The 18,959-nt window shown below is 41.7% G+C and overlaps 1 protein-coding gene across 1 annotated transcript in view; it reads right to left on the bottom strand.

The window, feature by feature from the left end:
- The window catches only part of celsr2 (cadherin, EGF LAG seven-pass G-type receptor 2), a 64,490-nt gene that overhangs the window by 12,206 nt on the left and 33,325 nt on the right, over positions 1 to 18,959 (bottom strand). The window contains 14 exon segments of the mRNA XM_039798089.1: positions 121 to 215; positions 357 to 458; positions 602 to 785; positions 1,227 to 1,347; positions 1,472 to 1,613; positions 2,883 to 3,039; positions 3,550 to 3,663; positions 3,755 to 3,934; positions 4,594 to 4,763; positions 7,256 to 7,381; positions 7,706 to 7,869; positions 8,288 to 8,445; positions 13,648 to 13,736; positions 13,841 to 13,956. Of these exon segments, the coding sequence (XP_039654023.1) occupies positions 121 to 215; positions 357 to 458; positions 602 to 785; positions 1,227 to 1,347; positions 1,472 to 1,613; positions 2,883 to 3,039; positions 3,550 to 3,663; positions 3,755 to 3,934; positions 4,594 to 4,763; positions 7,256 to 7,381; positions 7,706 to 7,869; positions 8,288 to 8,445; positions 13,648 to 13,736; positions 13,841 to 13,956 (1,918 nt within the window).

The raw sequence follows: 18,959 nt of genomic DNA on the forward strand, positions 1-18,959 counted from the left end.
TGTAAAAAGGCCTTTAGTCTTGCTTAAATCCTCGGCTGCCTCCGCACCCTCACGAACGATGATGTTATTGCGGGAATGGCACGGTTAATTTTAAAACTGACGGAGAGAGAAGTTACGCACCAGAGCTTTCAGCTTGTTGAAGGTAACAGAGGTGCAGTTGAAGAGATTGGGAGGCAGCCAGCCCTTGTGCTCATCACAGTGGCGGATCGCTGTGCCTGAGAAAGAGGAGAGAAAGAGAGAGAGTTATCAAATGAGAGGTGGGGAATAGACTGCAGCTCAGAGAGGGCTTGAGGCAAGTTTCATATAATGCCATTATTTTATGGTAATTTGACGAGCTGCCTGAAAACCCATCATACCGAGCGTTCCCTTGGGACAGTGAACTGCTGCAGGGAGACCAAACTTAGTCCTGGGCCACCAGATCCCAGCCTCGATGGCCTGAGGGCAGCTGTCATAGATTACTGAGAGACATGGAGCAGGAAGGAGAGGAGAGAGATGATGAGGATAAAAATGGAAAATGATTTAATATATTTGTAGCTATAATGAAGCCGGGATTATAAATTAAGCATAACAGCCTTTTGAAAGTAATCTGCTGTATTCTGACCTTCACAGCCGTTAGGAGAAACCTCGGCGAAGGGGTTGTCACAGCGGTCACACTGGCGTCCGATGACGCCGGGTTTACACTGACACTGGCCGCTCTCTCGGTCACATGCTCGGGAGAAAGAGCCGACTGGGTAGCAGTCACACAGCAGGCAGGTGTCACTTCCTTCAGGACGGTAGTGGTTGTCCTGGAAACGGGATTGGAGAGAGGAAGTTTAAAAGAGTGCATATGACCATTTTGACAGGAAAGATTGCATGTACAACAACTGAAGTCAGTGTATGTGCCATCGCTTACAGACTGGCTTAGTTATGTTAATGGCCCTTAAAGACATTTTCATAGTCTGTTGTGATACCAACGTTTTTATTTTATATCGGTGGATTAACTTTATTTAAATGGAACTAAAGAAAAACTCTGAAAAACTGAATAATAACTCAATTCACTTATAACTTGGAAACCCAGGATATTTGATTATTTACATTTTATCCTTGAGCTCTATTTAAAAGTCAAGTATTGATTTTGTGTATACAACAAACACATGCGCCTACAGTATGTTATTAGTAAATTGAGACACAGCTTTAGCGTCTGTTACAGAACGATGAATCTATGCTGCAAGTGGGCACACACTCACCTTGCACCGACACTCTCCGCTCGTCTTGTTGCAGTCAGAGTCGAAGCCCTTGTCTGTCTGACAGTTACAGGGCCCGCAGGTCTTGTGACCCCACCAGCCTCTGGGACACGGCAAGTCCGTCCTGTAGACAGAACACATGATCAATTTACCTGCAGAGTAATAAAACATGCAACACAACAGGAACCGCGATCCGACGCACGCACACACGCACGCACGCACTTTAACATAAATGTGGAAAACTGTACTTTTTCTCGCAGTAATGGCCAAAGTAGTGGCTGGGACAGTCACAGGTGTAACCACGAGAGGAGCTCGGCTTCCTGGTGCACGTTGACTCGTGCTCACAGGGGTTTAATGAGCATACATCAGTGCAGTTGGTGCCGTAGAAGCCTGTAAAACAAAACACAGGAAAATAAGTTGCTGTGCTCTCACAACTGTGATAAGCACAGATAAGAAGAAATGATTATGTACAAAAAGGATAACTGTGGCACTTTCCTTAGTGCTTGCTTTATCACATGTTTAATGGAATACTAGTCATTTTAATTGAGAAATTATACTTCTTTCACACCGATGGCTCAATCAGGGTTAAACCCAGGTCGACTGTGTGTTTGAACGGGGTAACCCACCTCGATCTACTCGGCTTCGCGACCCAGGTCACCAAATGTGTTTGATCAGGGTAGACAAGGGTTGATTTCAATGTGAATTGTGCATGACCTGGGTCACTAACAGCCGGGGCAGGACAAATTATGTGATTGGTTGGAAATGAGAGTGGGGCAGTCGTCACAGGTCCCCACACAACAACATACATTTTGTCTCACTGTGCTTTAGTGCACCATAGAATGTATGAAACTAGGATTTTCACAGGCAGCTTCAACAACATCAGAGCGGAGCAGTTCAATTAATTTCCCGAACAGTCTGCTGGCAGTGTGTTCCCGGATGTTCACTAGTCTGCCTTTTGCAGAGCGGTAGCAGAGTTTTACAGGCAAAACTGCCTGTAAAAACCCAGCGTTAGAGCATTAGAACGTAAAAGTATGTTTAATGTTTAATTCTCTCGGCACCGCCACTCTTACTCAATCTCTCTCTGGCACGAGACACCCGTCTGCAGACTGCGGTTCAGTGTGGCTGCTGGGGAGCGTGAATCTCTCTCTTTTTTCTCTCTGACTTTTTTTAAAATGCACAGCAAACAGCAAAGCCCAACTTTCCTTTTAATGAAATCAAACAAAGAGAAATGTTCTCCCCTCATCTTAAAATGGTCAAAAATCGATACTAGAGTAACACTAGTTCTGCTGCTACACAGATGGACTGGAGTATGTGATGTTAGCTGTTCACTGAATATGACGTGTAAAGCTGCCCCCCCCCCATTTCTAGCACTTAAGGTAATTATTATGCATTGCTCCTGGGTTGACCCAGGTGATTTCTGAATTGTCATAACCAGGGATATACCCATGTTGAGTGGCTTGGTTTGAATTTCCAAAAGAAGGGTTGAACCCTGATCAGACAACCCTAGCCCAACCCTGGTAGGTGGTGTGAAAGAGGTATTAGAGACATCAATATTTACATGATGAGGATTGAAAATCTTTGAAAATTTTAAGTAACCTTCCAGCCCTGCAAAACATTACGATCAAGGTTTTGGGTTTCTGAACTTGTGAGCAGACTGACCAGCGAGGCAGGTGCAGGAGTAGCTGTCCCAGTTGTCGCTGCAGTAGCTGCTGACAGGACAGGGGCTGGAGCTGCAGGGGTCGGGCACGCTGCAGCCCGGCTCCACGTTCACCTTCCTCGCCTGAGACAGACTCAGAGCCCCGCCCACACGCAGACCCTGCAGGCAAACAAACAAACAAACAAATACATTTACATATCCATGGCAACACAACACAGTTATGCGTGCAACACAGATGCTTTAAAAGAAGTGAAAAGGGGAAATTATCTCATATTGCAAATTGCTATTTGGTGAAACAGGCCCCTGGAATGTGCTGGAAACACAAAGCTGTTTTGGGTGTGTCAAGGTGCTAAAGTACTGGTAGATGTTTAACTGCACTCCATCATTAACTCAAGAAGTTAAAACTTGTTTTGAACCACTGCTGAGTGAGCATGGCTTACGTTTCAAAGGGCAAGTAAAAAAGGGTTAAAAGTAGCACAGATCTAACATGTAGTTTACTTTACATTGAAATATAGTCATTAAAACAACTAAATCTTACCAAATCTAGATGCCTTTTGATCGGCTAAACATGAAACCAATGCTTTCTAGATGAGTTGCTTACTAAAATACTTTGTGCTTTTAGACACGATCACAAATGCTTCTAGAGTGGGGCCTACAGAAGAGCCTGACCTGTATACAGCCCCGGAAGCCATGCAGAATTTTCCCATCAGGCCTTGCCAAACCACCAACGCTCACAGTCTTCAGCTTGGAGTCTTGCAGCTTTCCGTCCACCTCCATACTGGCCTGAAAAGGTGCATGACACAGACTTTATCGCTGCAAAACTACAATAATTTAATTAATAGTGATTTACAGCAACAATGATGCAACAACCCACCTGGTAGAGTCCCTGATCTAAAGACAACACTGCTTTGCGGTGGCTTACTGCTCCCCCCAAACTGCTAATATCCAGCTGCAAATGATGCCAGTCTCCATCGTTCACCAGCACCTCCTCCACGCGGGAGAGAGTTGAGTCTTCCCCTCTGTGAAGCCCCATCAACACACTGCCCCCGCGCAGCTACAAAGGCAGGGAGAAAGCCGGGAAAAGGGAGGATACAGCAGGAGGGAGATTAAACCGATGTTCAATAACAGAGGAGAAAAAAAGACCACCAAGAATCAGCACTACATCACAAGAGAAACAGAAACAGAGAGCTCTGACAGTGTTTTTTTTTGTTGGTTTTTTTTGCACACTGCAGTCAAAGTTCAAACCTTGAATTGCTGCACATCGCAGGTGTGCAGGGCTGGAAATAGATTATGGGACAGTTACGTAACATCAAAGTAAAAACGTAGCCGAACACAGATGCTACAGTGAGTGTCTGATCATTTGGCTTTTTGTCTCAACTTCCTCTGATATTCAGTGACGTGCTGCAACTTAGATGGCCAACAGGTGGAGCCTCAATCCCAGAATGTTTTATCTTTTTGAAACTGCTGTCATGCTCTCACTGTGGCTGGGATCTCACTTCAAGTAACCCTAAAGAAGAAATAACCTAGAATTTGTTTCTTTTCTTCTAATTAAAGTTTCTCTTTGAGGATAAACTGACATTGCTGTGCATTGCCACATCTATAAAACTGTCTGTGGAGAGAAATAATTTGAAGGAGACCAGAATGTAGCCAGGAGTGTGTGTTTGTGTGTATCCATGTTCAGCGAGAAAAGGTGTAACTACATGTTGCTGTCACCTGCAGTGTGAGGTTGTGCTGCTGGCCAGCGGAGATGTGCAGCAGTGTGGCGCTGGCCTGACGTGTGCGGAACATGAGCTCTACATGCCATGGGACGGAGGCCGCCATCGCCGCCATGTTGTTCCATTGCAACAGACTGTTACCCAGGAAACGCTGCGGGCTGGTCATGACTACAGCAAAAAGATGATGATGAAGATAAATGAGGAGAGAGAGAGTTGTACAGTACGTGACATGAGACAGTGAGTCACTAGTGTCAAGCAGCAAGTCCAGTATGCTCTCTGATCACATCCACGTTATCACAGCTAACAAAAATACTCTGTTTATCAGACATAAAGACATTTTGCTTCAATCTGCCAGCTTTTTGTGGCTGTCTAAAATCAAATCAGGTGTTCCCAGAAAGCTATATCATTGGCTTTACAAGTCAACACCTGTACCGATATTTCAGTAATAAAATTAAATGTAACATATAATTAAAGTCCCCCTCTAGTCATGAATGTGTTTTTCTTGTTCGTTGAATGTGATGTTTCAGCTTCACTGTGCAGAATGATGTACCGTACGAGCAGAGTTTGATACTAGAAGAATGTTTTCACATTCATCGGCAGACAGGGGGAAAGTTTCTCTGTGCTCACCTTCAATCTGAGTTCAAGTTACCGGCAGGATTTATGACATCACAACTACTCTGGAGGCCAATCGTGGTCCAGACATGCAAACCTCCAGTGCACATACACTGAGAATGAACTTACAGCAGCGAAACATTTGAAACAACTATTTGTGCTTTCATAGATTCTTGATTTTTCAACGAGGCAGAAGGAGTGGAGGTTATTTTAAGACTTTATAACGAGGGGACTTTTTTGTGGCAAAAACACATCAGACATGAATTATTTATCAAAGCAGAGTATTTGTGTGAGTCTTAAAACGTGTCTGGAGGGGATCTTTAATAACCCCAATGACTACACTAAATCTTTTAGTGTATCAGTGAAATTTTAATTTAAAATCATTTCAAATGCAGTTTTATTTGTGTAGTTCATGAATCAGAAGGAAGTAATGGTGTTTGTGCACTCATGCATCGACTGTGAGAAGCTTTTTGGCTCTTTCACACGTAAAAAAACAAAGTGACAGGAAAGGACACTCTGTCTGATGTGAAACGGTCACCCTCTGATTACGCGGTCTCTGTACAAAGTGAAGAAAAGCACCTGATCAAATGATCGATTAGTGCTGGCAAATAAACCTGATGACCTGTGGCAGTCATTGTTGGCTGGTGAGATGAGAGAGATGCAACGACAGAAACTGCAGCGCAATTTCAATCAAAATGTTTCACATTTACACAAAAAAGATAAAAACAAAAAGTTGGAAATGAATACATTAACCCTGCCTTAATAATTGTGGAGTTTAACTACACCTAGTTAACTCCTGCATACGTGTGGCCAGACGACGCCAACAGATCCACGTTTAGGGATGCAACTAACAATTGTTTTCATTACTGATTTTGTCAGAAAATAATGAAAAATTCCCATCACAATTTCCCAAAGCTGAAAGTGACAGATTCAAATAGCTTGTTATATAATGGTTGAAACCCACCAAATTATTGAGTTTCAAGAAAGACAAAAGAAAAGCAGGAAATCTTTACATTTGAGAAGCTGGATCCACAGATTTTTTGGCATTTCTGCTTTTGATTATTAAAATAGTTGTTAGTTCATTTTCTGTTCATCCACTTATCTACACGCTCTGCCCAATTTACATACATAAACAACTGCATTTTAAAAAGGCACCTCTAATGATGCTGTTGTTGACTTGTTGATTTTAATATATACAAGTTATCAAAGCTCATTAAATCTCCCTCCGAGATCATTAACATGTGATCACACTGCATTATGTCCCACTTCTACACACCCATCCCCACCTTTTCTCAGACTTACGCAGTCTATGCAACACATTTGCCCTTTTCTTGAATATCCATCTCTACTTCCTTTTACGTCTGATCTACATACAAAAAAATGCTCACTGAAATAAATCTCTTTTTTACTCATTCTACTTCAAGCTAAAAACAAGAGGTGTGTGTTTTGACGTTTACAGGGCTCATTCCTTGTCCTCCGTCTCTTCTCAAATTGCTGTAAACCATAAATCAGCACAGATAACAGCTGCAGTGGATCACATGGAACAAAAACAGACGCTGGAGAACACTGAGACAGAAACATAAGCAACGGACTGTATGTTTTCAAATGCCAAAAAGCAATTAGTCCTACACGGTTCAACATCATGTAAACCAGAGAATATTGAGCCTCAAGCAGCTTGATTCTCACAACTGATACTGATTCTGTCATAAATTTAGACATTAAAACTAACAACAAGCTTTTTATGACTGTGCACGTCTGTATCAAATCAGGTGTTCCCAAAAGCTGTGATCACTGATTTGACAAACACCAATAACTGCACTGGACACAGTTGCACCTGTTATTTAAAAAAAAAAAAAAAACACACAGCCTTTTCTGCATTATTGAGTCTGCTACTTTTTCCACAATGCTTTTTTTTTTCCGACCTGATGGATGGCCGCTTCATACTCAATGAAAGGTTGAGTGTCGGGTCACAGAGACGGAGGACAGTCTTGGGTCATAACTGCAAACAAACACGTGTCAGGTCTCACGGCTTTTTCAACTCGACTCACCTCTTTCGCACTTTTGTCCTCCAAATCCAAGCTGGCATTCACAACTGAAGGAGCCCCACAGGTTCACACAGGTTCCTCCGTTCAGACACGGGGTGTTGTTGCAGAAGTGTCTTTTGGCGGAGCATCCTAGGAGGGCAAGAAAATAAGAGGTTAATTTACCCGTTTGATCTGTCCCGTTTGATCTGTCCTGTTTGATCTGTCCCACATCATTATTTCATCAACGTAGCAAAGAGTCAGAGGGAAATAAACTATTCATAGCTGGTATAATGATCATTTCCCACTGACTCTACTTCCCCGCTGTGCTCATTACAGTCATTGTTATTTTCTTTCCTCTTCACCCTCACTTGGTTGGTCCAACAATAAAACATTGTTTGACTGCAAAACAGTCACAGGTTTAAGAGATGAAGTAAAGGACAATCTCTGGATGACAAACAGCAGATCAAAACGTACCTGGCAGAGTGCCGTTGTTAGCGATGAAGCTGGCCATGTCTATGTGCTGGTTGTCGATACGCAGGTTCTTTATGCAGCCCACGAACTGCCGGTTGCGAACAGGAAAGTCCTCTGGGAGTTTGGGGACCCCTCCGAGGAGCAGTGGGCCGGTCAGATCCAGTGATCTGAAAACATAGAACCGTGAACATTTATGCACCCGGAGTGTTTTGCTCTGCCTTTACATCGGCAACACTAATTGGAGAAGGGGCGGGAGAAACATATGAAAAATTTATCACAGATATGGTTTTGCAGTTATTTTTCCCCTAGAGATGAAAACAAAAACAAAAAAAGATAACGGAAAAAAGCAAAGCTTAACTAACACCCTAGAGATGTGGAACTTAATTTCAAAACAACATCACTCTGTCTCTGAATGAGCTGACCGCAAAGAAAGTAATCACGTAAATTACTGAAGTCAATAAAGAAGTAATGTGAGGCACAGAGCAAAAGGTTATTAATGAAATGCCTGATGCAAATATTAGCCTTATCTCCCACATTGCAACGTAATAACTAATAATTATGCTTATGTAATTCCTGTGGACTCACTTTTTGGATCCTGATTGGCTGCCCTGAGCAGAGCAAGTGTAGTTTCCGATCATGTGACCGAACCGGAGGGCCACAGAGGCGTCACAGTTGTCCACGGTCACTACAACGACCTTCTGGTCCGAGGGACCCTGCGGGAGGCCGGCCTGGTTTAGTATCGGCTGTGGAGCGAGAGACAAACTCATGAATATCAAGATAAGGTGCCTGCCTTATGTCTGTGTGGCGCCTTTGGTCAAAACAATGAGAATTAAGAATGCATAATGCCTTGTTGCCTTGCCTGTTCTGTGCACACTGAAGTCTTTGTGTACACTTGAGGATCTAGAGAAATTTCTAATGTTGGTCGTTGATGTTTTTCATCCAACTAAGGATTTAACTAAGCAAACTATGCTTTAAAGAGAATTAAACTCAGAATAATATCACAGGTTTATTGTAGTTCTCATTAGTATGAACAGCAGAAGCTCTAAATATGGCTTGATTTAGATGGACAGAAGAAAAGTTATTATCATCCTATAGCATCATGTTCATTTGAGAATTCACAGGTTTGTTAGCTTAAAAGATCCTGAAACAGTGATAAAAGAAAAATTGTTGTGCTACTATTTTTAAGTATTTTTTTTGTCACCCAGCATTTATAAATAGGACTCAGAAATAGGCTGTTATGAAAATGTATCATTATTCTGTCTCATTTACTGTAATACAGGAATAATCCATAAAGCAGTGCAGAAACTTCTGGGGAAAATATCAGCCTAGTGCTAAGCTGTACGTAGCTTTATGAGCCAGATTAAAAACTGGAGCTTTGAAACTGGGAAACAACAACCAAATAAATGGTCTTTTTGCATCACACTTGGTTCAATCCTCGTTCAGCTTTAGCTTGCTGTTGTTGAGTATTTTTAATAATTCATATCATAACAGCTAGAGCTAAAAAGCAAGCACATGCACACATGCACACATGCACACATGCACGCACACACATGCACGCACACACACACACACACACACACACACACACACACACACACACACACACACACACACACACACACACACACACACACAGGAGATGAGCTTGTTCTCTGCAGGACATCATCCCTGTCGACAAAGGATCTCCTTCATTGTCTGAGAAATCAATAGGGGGGAGCAACAAAAGGAGGAGGGGTCTGGGAGGGAGAGAATGATGATCCTGTCAATAAAAGGTCACAACCTCCTCTCAAAACGGCCGGTTTCTCTGAGGTCGCGTAAAGCTCGTGTTAACCCTAAGTGTGGGTTCAAGCTGGTGTCGCGAGCTGAGAGCTGAGCAGTGACTGGTCCCCTGCAGGCGAGGACGGGCCGCTGAGCGGTCATCTGGTCAGACAGGATTTAGCAGGAATTAGCTCATCTCATGTGCAGAGACGATATGAATAGTTGGCTCATTGCTGACGGCTTGAGAACACACATTTCATTGTCTGGCTGTTTTATTTTTACATGAAGTTAAACTAAAATAGAAATAGACGTCACTGTCTTGATTTCCCCGATAGCTCGTCTTTGTCGTCTGATCCCTTGATTTAAAAGCTCATTAAAAACAACACCCAGCTAGAGATATACTGTAAATGTCATTGGCTGGTGCAACATCTTTAGCAGCTCTATCATAAGAGATTTATTGAGACAAAACATATCGAGCAATACAGAAATTACGAATATAATTTTAGCCTGAGGCACTGCTGCAATTAAATTTGTCTCACATAATTTTCTCACTGAATAAATTAGATGAAATCTCTGTGAGCCTCTAATATTGTGACTAAGAGGCTCCTGCACTCACTTTGTGTCTTGTGTTCACAGTGTGACGAGTGTTAGGGAAGTGAATGAGATGAGACCAATAATAACCCTAAACCTTCTGGCTGTATGTTATCATGACATCTCACCTGACTCACTTTATCATTCTTGGTGAAACAGAAATGTCAGGTTATTGTGCTGTGGTTGTATCTTCTCTGAAATATGTGTGATTTGGAAAAGAAGGATACAATAAAACTTTATGACGATGACGACATATAAATGTATGTAGAAAAAAATTAGGCAATCCATCCAATAGTTGTTGAGACATCGATACAAAATTAAGGCCTTATGTTGACGTTAAAATAAAGTCAGAGATCACCAAAGTCAGAAGGATTCAACATTTGAGAATCATCAATGTCTGTGCCAATACATCAAATAGATCTTGAGATATTTCACAGGATGAGTGAAGACTTTGACATGCTGGTGAGGAGAGATAAAAGGTGAGGGGATCATCAAAGTCAGCAGGATTCATCCTCTGGGGACCATGAATGTCTGAACAAAATTGTATGGCAAAATACTTAAATACTTAAACAATTAAAACATCAAATAAAATAGAGTGGGCCGTGATTTGTGACTTAGTAATAAATAGTTATGGAAATGCAAATTGCACATGCAACAGAAGGCATCTTACAACGCCTCACAGAGTTCAGACTGAGAAAATATAGGATGAGAACTGTCAAGGTGGTTATGGTTTTATTACTATGAATATTTTGGTGGCCATGGAAATTATGCTTGCCACCTCACTCCTCAGTCTGCAGTTCAGGTGACTAAACCATGAAGTCAAGTGATAAAACACTAAATCAGTTTTGTAAACTCTTTTCAAGATTGACGGACTCACAAGCTGCTGAGTAACTTAAGAAGATTAGTACTTTCAGCACAACAGGCCCTGTTCTCAAGCAATGTTCCCACAGGAAGTCCCAACAATTATTTTCTTGACTGTGAAACTCGCTGTTCAACACTGAAATGTTAAGTAGACGTTAACAGACTCTGAAGGCGGCTTTCACTTTTCAGTTGATGCTCCTTAAAGCCAATTTGTTACAAATTTGTTGATGATAAAAAAAAAGCAAGTATGCAGTGTGAATTTGCCAAAGGTGAAATCATCCGTCATGCTTTTTTCCACGGTTTCCCTTCGCTGTGAAAGCTCTGAAACAGGCAGCGCTCCAGATTGGACGCTCCTTTCCCTGACCTCTGCTGTCATCAGTCACGGCTGTTGACTCTCCAATAATGACTGTCTGTCAGGACGTCTTTCTGCTGCACAAAACCCCATCCTGTCAGCGCTGATTGAAGCGCACATATTTGCTCAAGACCACATTAAACACTGGTCTCATCCGTCGCTACAGGGGATTATGGGAATATGAGTTCCCTGTCACAGAGGGTGACAGGGGTTGCGCTGGAGGAGCATGGCAGCAAGCAACACAAATATAGGATCTAAGATTGACTAGAAAAACCATAGCAACAAGAGGGGTCGGCCCTGAAGCGCAGCGTCCCCGTTCAAAGCCCGAGTCAATACTTCTCTCAGCTTTTCTTTACCCTCCTTTCGCTTCTCTCCTGCTCTGCTTTTCTGTCCTCGCTGGAGAACAGAGAGAGAGGGGCACCTTCCCCGGGGCCGCATCATTCACTGCCCGTGGTCCCAAAGGAAGCAGAGCCCAACACAAAGACAGCGGTCATTGCCATTCTCCACAGTCCCCCGTCATCCTGAAAGCCACATTTCAATCTAAAATGCCCCCTCCCCATCTCACCCTGCCCCACCCCCTGCGGACAGGGACGGGTCAGAGTGGGCCACTATGGGATACCTTCAGAGGGAGGAGCCATGTTTCTACCTCAGCGACTCACAGGATGTGGAACATGAGAGGAGGACTGGGAGAATTAGTTCAGCCAGAGCTGGGGTTTGGACCCCCCCCACACCCCCAGACACTTCTGGGATATTTAGTACTAAAAATATGCTATGTATTCAATATAATGAATACATATGTAATGAGTACAGTTACACTTTATGATATGGGTGCAAATGTATATGATCTAATATAATATATATATAATATTACACATAATATGTTTCATTTAATGCATAATTAAGGATTTAAAGCAGGATATTTCATGAATTCCTGTTGCGTTTGTGTTATTAGTGGATCATCAATTAATGAAAGTTAACTTCCTACATAAATTGCCACCAAATCAAATGGACAGTTACATGAAAAAGATTTTTTCAGACCCATACATCTGATCAGCCTCAGAGCAAAACCAGAACCTCTTCTAATGGAAATATGAAGCTGTTTTTATCAAACTGGCAGTCCAATGCAAACATCACGTTGCACTTGTACTGTACATGCAAAAGTCACATCAACAGAATCATGTCCTCTTCAAACATGCAGCGCACTTTACAGTAAAACTACCAGGTCAGAAAAACAACAAAAGAATCAGAGATTTATTTGATTTGAGGGTTTTGTACCGAAGTGATTAATGAGACTTTAATGTCTTCTTGGCAGAGAAGCAACTAGTTTTCATCCAAAAGTTGACAAGATTTTCCCCCTTCATCACTTCTGCTGGCTAAAATCTGACACGGCCGTGTTATCATAGACACTGAATAGAAAATGTGAGCAGCGGGGGTGTTGCCTGGCAACATCTTTATGATGCAAAGTGACTTCCTCAATAGAGTAAAATGTGACATCCTGTGTGTCGGTCCTGGGTGGGAAAGTACTGAGAGAGCAGAGACAACAGCTCCATACATTCCTCCACAGATTAAGTTGTTGTGATGTTCTTACAGAGAAATGTATTAGTCGAAACATATTTAGTCCCATCTGAGCATGTCTGGAAAAGCATTGCCTTCCCACTCTCTGGCTTTCATTCATTCACCCCCCGCCCCTCTCTTGTCTCTCCTTCCATCAGTGTCTAGTTGGCATGTTGGCTGGTTTCCAGATCATCAGCCTGTCAGCGATTCTTTAGTCTGACACTAAAGCGGCAGTACAACAAACTTAGACAACTAACTTGCACCCAGTACCGTTCGTCCTCAATGATGTCCTAAAGACAAAGACTTTTATTGAGAAAGCATGTCAGTTATCACTGCGGTCTTTAACCCAATAAAACTAAACTGTCTGTCGTCTGTAGCGTAGCAAACCTGAGACCTGATTTCATTTTGATTTTTTCGGTAACTATGTCTGGTATTCTACTGCCACACCTGATGCGGGACGCAGCAGGAGACAGATTTAACCAAAGTAACGTCTGCTTTTGTGTAGTGATAAAAAGAAGAAGTGAAAAACACAATCACAACAAAGATCACCCTGGTTTAAATGAATAATTTTGGGAAATAAAGAAGTTTTCTTTTTTTTTTTGGATACCATTCTGCAGCTTTGAGAGTGGTATCAAATTTCCTAAAATGTCAAACTATTTCTTGAATCCAGCTAAATTTATCAAAATTAAGAGTTCTCACATGAGACAGCAGAAACATTTATACTTGTTATTCTTCTGCATTGTGAAGAAAAATAAAACAAATTTAAAGTCTGCATATGATTAGTTCTGCACATACATGTTGTTTGAGGAGTAGTTCCTCTGTTGATTACCTTGTTGTAGTAGTGGACCTCCACTACGTGCCACTGGCCGTCGCTGACTCCTCCGAGGATGTATGGTGAAACTGTAGTCTTGGTCTCGCCTGAGAAACAATGAAAGAAGTGAATGACTGACGAAAATGAAAAAAAAAAAAAAATGGCAGTAAATCATAATGCCAAAGAAGAAATACACCAAAATCTGTTCTACCTGCAGAGAAGGTGAGCTGTATCTGCTCATTGATGATTTCCATGGCAATGAAGTCATGTTTCTCATTGAAGCGCCCGTTGTAGAGTAACAAACCGTTGGATTCTTTGGTAGCAAATCTGAAAAAAACATTTAAATTATATTTTTCACGACTCAATCTCATCTGTGTTTAGTTCATGTATAATTCTTTTTACATTCATATCCACTCTGTGAATTAAAGGTTCAGGGTGGTGCTATTGTACATTTTTCTTATTAATTATTTTTTCTTATTACCAACCAAATTGCCATTGCAAAAATTCATCATAACAAGGATAGTCGATGCAGTTACAAACTGCCATATCATATTCCTCTGTACCTTGGACCTCAATTATTGTCCAAAAACGATGAAACAAGTAAGCCACACCATTGCACTGGATGACACTTTCATTCATTCTGATGAACCACTGTACTTTATTTTAACTCAATCCCACGTGTAAATACTACTGTAAATACAGAGTACCAAATGTGTAATAATTCGCTGTGGAAAATAATCCTCAACAAATGCACTATTTACTCCTGTTTGAGAAAAAGCTGTGTAAGGAAATTACTGAGCCTTTAAAAAAAGAAAAAAGAAAATATATACTGTATATAAAAAATATTTGTAACCTGTTTTAAAACAAAGACGTCTTCAATAGGAACGAATGGGATTAGGGCTGGGTGCCAAAGACAGGATAAAGAAGTATTGAGAGGAGGAACACATTGTTGGTTTTGGTCTATTCATTAGATTTGTTGAAATAAAATAAAAAAAGTACTGTCGCACCAGCCTTTAAACAGAACAATACCAAATGACATAAATATTGGCGTGTTGTGTAAGAAAAAAATTGCTGTCAGCTATGCCTGTACCCCACGTTAACAGAGAAAAGAGGGAAAAGAAAAAGGGCAGTGGTCTCCTTTGACCCATTTATAAATATCCACCTTACTTTCCATTCACGCTAGATTGCTACAGTAATACAGTGTGACCTGTAACTTCCTATCATGAAGACGAGCTAAACAGTTACCAATGCCGAGGCTTGACAAAGATCACTGAACAGATAATGAGGTTAATCATGAACACAAGGCTGAGTCAGAGGAACAAACAGTCATATTTGCAGCACAGACACAGGGAAGGAATGCAGACTCTGCGTGCCATGAATAGATATCACAGAGCCACATTACATGATACACTACAGCAAAGAGACAGAAAACTAGGGCAATGTCAAAGCAGAACGGTGGGGGAACACATTACCGCAAGTAAAGAAGAAGCACACTAGAAGACAGTGCAGCAGCGACAGCTTTAAAATATATTTTCTCATGGAGGAGAACACAGACAGCTGCCAGTGCTGTAACCACAGCTTCAGTTTCAGATTTCTCCTTGCATCTTGATGGTGAAACTAGATCGCCCCGGGCCGCCATGTTGCATGATCCTTGCATATTAATGCACATTTCAATATATCTGCGCCTCACTCTCGATCTGGGATCTAAGTATGTGGTGTACCACACGGTTTAAAAATATCACGCTTTACCTGTCAGATGTGGTCTGTGGTCGTAAATCTGATCCTGTGAAAATGGGTCACTGGGATGTGTGAAAGTATGTTATTACATAAAAAACAGAACTAACTAACAAATGTATTCATTATCCATCCCACAGGGGACCCAACAATGAGTCTCCTGTGCACATCTGCCAAGGCTTACTGGCATCTGGTTTTCTGGTCATTTACTCCATTAACATACAGCTTCCTTTTCCTCAAAAGGACTAATGACTTATTATTTTAAAAAAGATCAATCTCAGACTGGTTCTGGAGCACTGAAAACCACAAAGTTGGTGTGATTTTCTTCTTTTTCTGAGCGCAAACGGACTTGCAGTCTCTGCCTAAGCAGTTTTTTTAACTATGTCATTTACACATCCAAATATCTATACATGCTCTTTCGATACCCCGAGCAGCCACTCCCCACCCTCTTTCAGACTTCAGGGTTTGAGGGTATACTGTACATGATGCTGTTCGTGCAGTATTTTTTAACTGGAGAGGAGCCAGGGGGCATGGCACCGCTGACCTGCTTACTGAGAAAAGTGATAATCACGACCTCGGAGGAAAGAGGATGCTGATGCTCCAGCTGATAATAACAGCAGACAGAGCAGTCAGATGGCGTCTTTATATCCAAGAAAGAATACAGAACGCCTACTAGAATCATGATCTAGAGAGTCCATTACTCTTCACTAGGCTTTCAGTCTTTGACGGATCGATTTAAAAGGCTTCTCCAGATTGCCCCCAAGAGCCCTCTGAACTATGAGAGTAATCAGCCGGAGCTAAAAACTGACTCTACTTGCATCACTGCATGTCACATTAGGCACCCATCAGTAAAAATAACAACCAGCCTGCCCTTATGTAGGGAACCATGTCACGCTATGCTAACATGCTGCAATTCATAAGACGTGTGCAGTGGGGAGGAAGAAAAAAAGAGCCCCTTATTGATTTTACAACCTATAAGTGTGAAATACAGATCAAAAATCTGTGTTAGATAATACAATTTATATGAACTGTTGGAAAGATAAGCAGCCTTATTGAACTACTACTTTAAAAAAAACAATTTTTTAGCTCAAGTGATGGCAGTGTCAGTAGGTTGACTCACTACTTTGGTCCAGAGTGAAATATCTCTACAACTATTCAATGGATTCAAATGAAATTTTGAACAGAAATGTTGCCCAGAGGATAAATTCTACTGATCCTCCGACTTTTACTCTTGCGACACAATAAGTGTGTTTCCTGTTTTTTATGTACATTTTCAATTTGAGCATAAAAAATGGCAAAAATGTCAAAATACCACAAAGACTTTTTTTGCACTTGACTAAGGTAGAAAGGATTATAGGCCCCATCTTGCACCTGGTGCTGCAAGGCGCAAAGCCCAAATGTCTTTGCTATTTTAAGACCGTCCAGCACCCACGCCGTTTAAATAGCAAATGCACCTGCGCCCATCTTTGCGCCCATGGGCGTGCTGGTCTTACAGGGATGTGTGTTCAGGTGAATTCTTGGTGTATTGCTATCTTGAGGCAGCGGTCAATAGTGCAGCATTTCATTGCTATTTTAACAGTGCATTAGTAAAATGTGTCTAAGCTTGTGCACAGCGCGCACGCACTATGCTTGTTACACACACACACACACACACACACACACACACACACACACACACACACACACACACACACACACACACACACACACACACAGGGAAGCGCAGCAGCACACAAACGCAAATCCGCCATCATAATAGCAATGCGCCAAGGTACAACCGCGCCTGACTTTTAAAGGGAATGGGAGATGACACTCTGATTGGTTTATGGCATGTTACGCCCATAACACAATTAATGAAGACACTAAGTACAACCCTTTTGAACCATGCGCCCGGACCCTTTTTCCGCCGTTAAACTAGCAAAATTGGATTTGGACACGCCCTAAACGCAACTGTGCCATGCGCTTCACGCCGTGCGCTTAGATCGTTTAAGTAGGGCCAATTTTTCATAAAAAATGTGACAGAGTGCAATAGAAACAGACTTTGAGAATAAACTGGAAGCATGTGACTAGCTTCTGCTCCACTGAAGAAGGATCAGATATGTGTGGACAAGGAGGATGAGGAGATCACAAAATAATTCATATTAATACAAAAAACAAACAAAAATAAATATTTCCATCACATTTTCCACATCGCTTTCCATCGTTTGAGGATTGACTGCGGCTCTTTTGATTGTATCATCTTGTTGTGCTCTCTTCTTTTGCAATGGTTTAATGGCTAGCATGACTGCAGACTCTAAGTTTTGTTGACCTAAACATCAGTTCAGTCACAGAGAATATTGGAGATATCACAATAAGAAAAAGTTTCAATCTTGTTTATACTGATCCCAAAGCACTCTGAAATCTCAGCCTTAATTGTGGAGCTCAACAGCACAGAGCTGTGATAGCACGAGACCTAAAATTAGCCATCACTCTGAGTACACAAGATCCACATCCCGAGCCGTTCATCATAACAGAAGCTCTTTATGGGAGAACCTGATCAGTGCGGGCTCAGGTATCAGAGCTACTTGTTGACCTCACCTGCCTCAGGCTCTCATTATTGGCACCTTTTACACAGCAGCTATTTCAGCAGCTACTTCACTTCTGTGACCTGCCAGTGAAATCCAGACCACTTTCAAAACTGGTTTGAGCAGTTTGCCATAAAAAAAAACTGTCATGTGAACCTCGCTTAAAGGAGGGCCGAGTCCATAAATCTCACTAGGGGGATATTATTTCCACCGGCAGCCATTGTGAGTGTCAACCCCTGCCAAGCACGTCTAGGGTGAAGTATCACAATGAGTATAACAAAATGGAAGGACACATTCCCTGTGATACCATCCGAGAGGTGATACTTGTTGTGACATATATCAAACAGAACGGACGGCTTTTATCGTTGATTACATTTCATCGCATGGAGAATTCATGCAGATTGGAGATCCTGCTGCCTTTGCATGTGTTCAGTGTTCACCACTCATCTGCTCATTTCTAAAGCACCTCCCCCTCCACAAACCACCCTCAAATAATCAACAACACAGACTAAAAGCTTTGGCTTCAGTTTCCCAACATTCTACACCTTCATCATAATAACTGATTCTGACACAAGTTGGATATAAAATACTCTTCTATGGGAAAAAGCCTTTATAATGATGTCTATGATTATGTTAAGAGGCACTGCAATAAGCAAAAATGGGACCTTGCAAGTAAAACTGTCTACTTTTAAAATTAATGTAATAAAATTTGCATGAGGCGTTTTCTTTTTGTGCAGTGTTGGAAAAAGAAGGAACCTTGGGCTATTATTTTGCTATTTTTACTAAATGCTAATTATGGCATGATATAGCACCTCCAGCTCTCAGGGAAAGTGCCAGCGTTAGCAATGACATCGGTGTTTGCACATCTCATGTGATAAATCCTTTAGAGAAAAGTCCTGAAAATAGTCTGAACTGGAATTGTTTTTCAGTCTGCTAATGTTTTCTTGTAAATATGTGTAATATAAAATCAAGTGGTCCCTATCCCCCCTCCCCCCCTCGCCCCCCGTATGGTAGTTTAAGGAATAGTTTGAT

Source organism: Perca fluviatilis, chromosome 4, assembly GCF_010015445.1.
Source record: "Perca fluviatilis chromosome 4, GENO_Pfluv_1.0, whole genome shotgun sequence".
NCBI classification, from domain to species: Eukaryota; Metazoa; Chordata; class Actinopteri; order Perciformes; family Percidae; genus Perca; species Perca fluviatilis.